At 37.6% G+C, this 5,849-nt stretch overlaps 1 protein-coding gene across 3 annotated transcripts in view; it reads right to left on the bottom strand.

Moving 5' to 3' along the window:
• Window positions 1-1,852: 1,852 nt before the first annotated feature.
• The window catches only part of LMO4 (LIM domain only 4), a 16,538-nt gene continuing 12,541 nt past the window's right edge, over window positions 1,853-5,849 (bottom strand). The window contains exons 5-6 of one of the 3 annotated variants that reach the window (XM_064282190.1): window positions 5,213-5,306; window positions 1,853-2,521 (exon numbers count right to left, since the gene is read on the bottom strand). In XM_064282190.1, coding sequence (XP_064138260.1) covers window positions 5,238-5,306 — 69 coding nt within the window. In that variant the 3' untranslated portion in view covers window positions 1,853-2,521; window positions 5,213-5,237. The other 2 variants (XM_010591137.3, XM_010591135.3) reach the window with 2 other exon arrangements.

Below are 5,849 nucleotides of genomic sequence, written 5' to 3'. Positions count from 1 at the left end.
ATGCTTTTAGAAGCTCGTTATTAAATACGCAGCAGTGCTTGAGGAACCAGCCATATAATAGTTCATTTAAAGTCTTTAATGACCTTAGCTCCCCACCATCACCAAATGCCACACTGTATTACTTACTATAAGTTATTAAGCATGTCTTTTGAATTTTCTACACTATAGAGGACATGAGTACTTACACTAGAAAGGATACAGAAGATGCTTGCGGTCTTTATTAACACTTTCCCTATACCACCTAGATGAGTCCAGGTTCCCTTAGAAAGTACCTTAAAAAAAAAAACTGAACTACATCCTAGTTCCTAGAAATTCCCCCAAGAATCTCTTAAACACATGTCCTTTGTGTGATTTTGTACACCTTATTTTCTTTCCTTGCATTTATAACTCTACAATTCACCTTAACTCTCTGCCTAAGGCGGCTTATAGGGGGCTTGCAGTTTACGTAAGTCAGTTTTCCTCCTGGCTAGGAACCTTTGAAAGCAGGAAGGAAGCAACAAGATCTCAAAGGGAGACTGTTAGCCGAGACGTACAGAGCTAGACCCTCCTATATGGCCCATTCCTATTCTCAGAGAGGAAGCTAAGATAGGGATCTTTACCGAAATAAGACAAAGTAAAATAAACACCATTTTTAAAAAGAAAAAGAGAAGTTGCATCATAAACACACCTGGTTTTATTTACCTGTGATAAAAAGCTGTAGTTGAGATTTACTCACATAGAACAAGCCTACCAGGGAGCCCCACATCCAGACCCATGTGGGTTTTCCTCATCCCGGTACCAGCTATGGGCCCATTGAGTTCTTACACTACACGTTCTCTCTTCCACAAGCACGGCTGTAGATACTCCGTGCCTCAGACTACATGCCTCAGGAATACTATTACATGAAATCTGAATCCTCCCCCAAACACATGGAGAGGCAGAGTCAGTAGGAGTACAAACACAAAACAAATCACACAGCAGATCGTACTCATCTAACAACTCACTAGGAAATGGCTTCTTCTACCATCCAGGATCACCACGAATGAGTTCTGGGTCCCTAAACCGCTAAGGGAACCTTAAAATACATACAGGGACAGTTCAGAAATGCTATTTCCTTCAAAAACTACAAACTTGATACGGTATCAAGACGGTTACGCCATATTCTTTAACATGCTTGTCATCAATAAGCAGAGCTTTCCTACTGAGAAAAAGGGAACAAACAGGACGGCCAAAGAATCAAACCAAATATTCGTATGTCAACACAGAGATTCACTGTGATTTAGCAAAAGCATAACAAAGTGTTAACACAATTAATATTCTGAACCTATAAAATAGCTTTGTTAGAGAGTGTTTTGTACCTCCACCAGAAATGACATGGTTATGTAATTCAACAGGAACCCTGGTGGCGCTCGGTTAAAGCACTTGGCTTCAAACTGAAAGGTTGGGGGTTCAAACCCACCAGCCACTGTGCAGGAAGAATGATGTGGCAGTCTGCTTCTGTGAAGATTTACAGCCTTAGAAACCCTATGCAGCAGTTCTACTCTGTCCTATTGAGTTACTATGAGTTGGAATCAATTTGCCAGCAATGGGGTTTTAAGTAATGTGAAGAATATCTTATTGGCCCAAAGCTAAATAAATACACACACCATCTCCTTTCATAACCCCTACAATTTAAAGTGAGCTTGTTATCAGAAAAAATAAATTTCTTCCAAAATACAAAAGAGAAAAAGCAGTGTTTAAACCCAAACTCCATTGAGTATTTTTTCTTTTAAGTTTTTATTATTTAAATACACCATACTAGAGCAAATGTCTCTGAAAATATCACAAATAAAAGATTTTTTTCTTCATTCAGCAAATTAGAAGTAGGGGGAAATTTCTACACAGCAGCTGCTATGAGCCTGATTTTTTTTCCAATTTTTTTTCTTTTTTTTTCTTTTTCTTTGCCATGGGACTAGCAACATTAGGACAAAAACACTCACATGCATACATACATTGTATTTTACAGAGATACAATAAAAGTGTCTGTGATAGAGTATCACAAAAGCCACATCTCTTTCCTTTATCTCATGTTCAGTTTTGATTGAAACACATTTCCTTACAACACTTAAATATACAAAGAGCAAATAGAATGTTGTTAAGGTAAAACACAGGGTACAAACTCTGGCCAGTGCCCTGCTAATTGTTAATGAGGGTAGAAAGCAGATTTGAATGCTTCTTTTAATTAGCTTCATTAGTCATTTCCCTCCCCCCAAGCTCCCTCCCCCGCCCCAAAGATGTCCTCTTGTGGATCTTTTTTCATTTTCTCTACAGTCTCCCATTAGCCCAGGTTCATGGAGTCCTTAATGTTCATATTCAGTCATTTTAATACACCAATAAATGCAGGAAGGGCAATCAAGACTAAAGAAGGTGCAATGGCATGGAGCTGGCACTGGTGCTAGCTACAAAGGTGACTTGTCTACTGAAGACACATGGGATCCACCTGTGATGAACAAAATCTGAGATGAAGGCACGCATTCTGCATTACTCTGACCTTTTAGCAGACCTGCAAGAAATAAAAATGGGCATCTTAGCTAAAACGCTAAATTTGAGAGAGATTAAACTCAAACATGCCTGCTTTTGTCTTCTCTACATTCTCTAATCTTTTTTTATTATTCTCCAACTGTGACTTGATGGAGCCTTTCTACGCTACGTTGGCAGTGAAGAACTAAAGCATAACATTTTCTGCAGTTTTACTAGCAGAGAAAATGAGACAATAAATAGACTTTCAAGAAGTTTCTAGTATAAAGTTCTACAACGAATTGCTTGACTCTGTTACCAGCAAGTTTCTTTCCAAAAGGAATGAATTATAAAGTTCTTGCCTAGTAGTGATATCTTGGACTTTTTTTTAAGAGCACATTCATAATCAAGACCCTTCCCACAGCAAGTTTTGGGTTAATACATTCAACTGTGTGACCTTTGGCAATGTACTCAAACTGCCCTGTGCCTCAGTTTCCTTATCATTAAAGAGAAGATAATAAGGTTGTTATGATTACAGTAATACACATGGAATACCTACAACAGGGCCCAGCACATACTAAAATGCTCAAAAAATACTGGCAGTTATCATTAGTATTTACTTCTGATATTCCCATGTGACATCTACTCACCTGGGTCTTTCTCTACCTACACGTACTTACCTATAAAAAACTACATGTGTGAATAATTCAGGTATTATTTTTCTGATTATCACATCTAATTTTTCACTTAACATTTCCTATCTGCCTATGGGATTGGGCAGTTTTACTCTGTCTCACAGGGTTGCTATTGTCAGAATTGACTTGATGGCAACGGGTTTTTGATGTCACTTAATGTTACATAAATATTGTAATTATATGAATCAAACACATGTACTGTGTTGATCATGCATCAATTAGAGAGCACAGAGTTCAACAGCAGTCTAACTTTAATGTCTAAGTTAAAAATGATAATCCATACAGTCTTCAAATACAATCTGTTTGCAATTACCAAAATGAAATCACATATATATATATTAGGTTTTTACGGTTTTTAAATGACATTTTGAGCTTCCCAGAAAGTTCTCTTTTCACCCTTTCCCTAACTTACTAAAAGCCTGAAGTCTATTAGGAACTGCAGCCCCCCACTTCCAAGCTAATTAAAGCAGTGGAGGCTTAATTCCCCAGAGTGGAAGCTCAGTGTGAGAAAGGTAATTTGTCTGTCCAGAACAAAGATGCGGTAGCAGCCAGCGAGCATATTTAATAAATGAGCATCAAATGTACTCTGCGATGGACACACACAACACCGATTATATAACTACGGGGGAGCTACAGAGTGCTATGTAAACTAGTACCCTCAATAAATTTTCCTCCAACTAAACGCATCTGATCTCTAATTTCTACTGAAAAACACAGATAATTCTAGATGGTGCCTACACTTTTGAGTGGAAAAAAGAATTTCACAGCAGACAAAAATCTACAAAAAAAATGTGGCCACAATTCCTGATTGTATTTACATAGCTCTAGTAATGTTCTCCTGAGGACAGCCAGCTTCCTTTAAATGACACAGGCTATAAAATTTTGTAGATCCTTGAACACAGTGGTCTGAGATTTCAGTCAAGGGACTATGCGATTTAAAAGCTTAGTTATTTTTCTCAGAATATACAAAAGCTAAATAATGCAGAACAACAACTACACACCCCAAATGCTGGGAACACATTTCAGCAGGATAAAAGTTTAAAGGGACTAGATGACAAGTGCCTATTACTTTCCATACAATTAGCTGCCTTCAAAGAAGGGATGTACAAATAACCAACTCATCATGTGTAGGCCAGAGGATACTTGGGTATATTTATAATGCGTCACGCGCTAGAAATGTAATCGGTTCTGTGCGCAGAAAGAAAACAGTCAAAATAAATGTCCAATCTTCCCTACCAAAAATATGGAGAACAAGAAAGAAGAAAATAATAAAATGGAGCTATTTGTCATTTCTCCCTATTGCATCTCCTCCAGAAATGAAATGCCACAGGGTTTTGGGAAAATAATTTTAAAGCATTCTCCAGGTCCAAAAAGCAGTTTATGTTCTACCAGGAAGTGTGTTTTCATTAACTCTTCCCCCTTGCCCTCTCATTAATATCTCCCTGGACCACGTTCAGCTTGCCCAAAACCTTTATTTACAAAAACTACCTTGTGAATTAACTGTGTTCATGGTGAGCTGAGCACCAAGGGCAAAAATGTGAGACATTTTATGCCAACAGGGAAATGTTCTTAATTAACATCCCCCCCAAAACACAGCTTCTCACCAATGTCTGACAAGAACATATCCTTAAGTTATATTTCCTTACGCCTTTTAAGAGCTATTAATTTTCAAAAGCCACCTGTCTCTTTTTGGCTCCTAACCTTGTGAAAATATACATCAGTAGGTTCTTATTCACTGCCTAAGATATATTTAATGTTCCAAAATGAACTCTACCTCTTCCATTCTGAAAAATAGAAGACATAAACGAAAAGGAACCATATACATAACCATGTGAACACGTAAGAGATTTTTCTGCAGTTTCCCTCCCTAATGCCTCTAAATTTACGTCATCTTGTATTCAGCAATATGGGACTGAGACCCTGCTCGTATTTCTTAGATGTCCTTTGCACTTCATCCCTAGCTAACACTGCCATTGCCTGTGTTCAGTGCTTCACCATCGGGTTCCATTTTGCATTTTGCCTCCACAGTCTTCAATTCTCACCATGTACGTGGGTGAGCTGTAACAATCATTGTTCATACGTTGCTATCTCAGGGAAAGAAATGGTATAAAACCAGCAACAAACTTGAGATGTAACCTGGGGGAAAAATTAAGCTTTTATATTGGAGGGAAAGGTGGGAAAGAGATAACCATTTTACTCCTAGCACATTTAGCTTTTTGCTACCAGCTCTAACCACAAACAGCCTTGCCTCTATTTTGAAACGGGCATCTCAAAATATTTACGCTACCCATGCATTGTTCTCAACTCTGCCCTGTAGATTCATAGCATTACAATTAGAGCCATAAAAATCTGTAAGTATTTACATATATTGGTACCTGTCAAAGAAGCCTGAAATGCGAAACAATGTTAAGTGGTTAATTTACAATAATTAGACTTTTATACTTAAAAATTACACTCTATGTAGCACCCCATCTAAGTAAATAAAGCTGCACATATTTTCATTACTTGATTTTTACTTAGAAACGGAACATACATTTAAAATTAACCCATAAACTTAAGAGAAAACGACAAATACAAGCATTAAAATACGGCAGCATAATTTCAAATGGTGAAGAATTTTCAAGTATTTGTCATTTGCCCCTACACAGCATTAAAAAAATGCATTACAGAAGGCCAGGC

This window comes from Loxodonta africana, chromosome 3 (assembly GCF_030014295.1).
Source record: "Loxodonta africana isolate mLoxAfr1 chromosome 3, mLoxAfr1.hap2, whole genome shotgun sequence".
Classification (NCBI taxonomy): domain Eukaryota; kingdom Metazoa; phylum Chordata; class Mammalia; order Proboscidea; family Elephantidae; genus Loxodonta; species Loxodonta africana.
The sequence above is the reverse complement of the archived record's forward strand: the minus strand, read 5'-3'. Positions and strand labels throughout refer to the sequence as shown.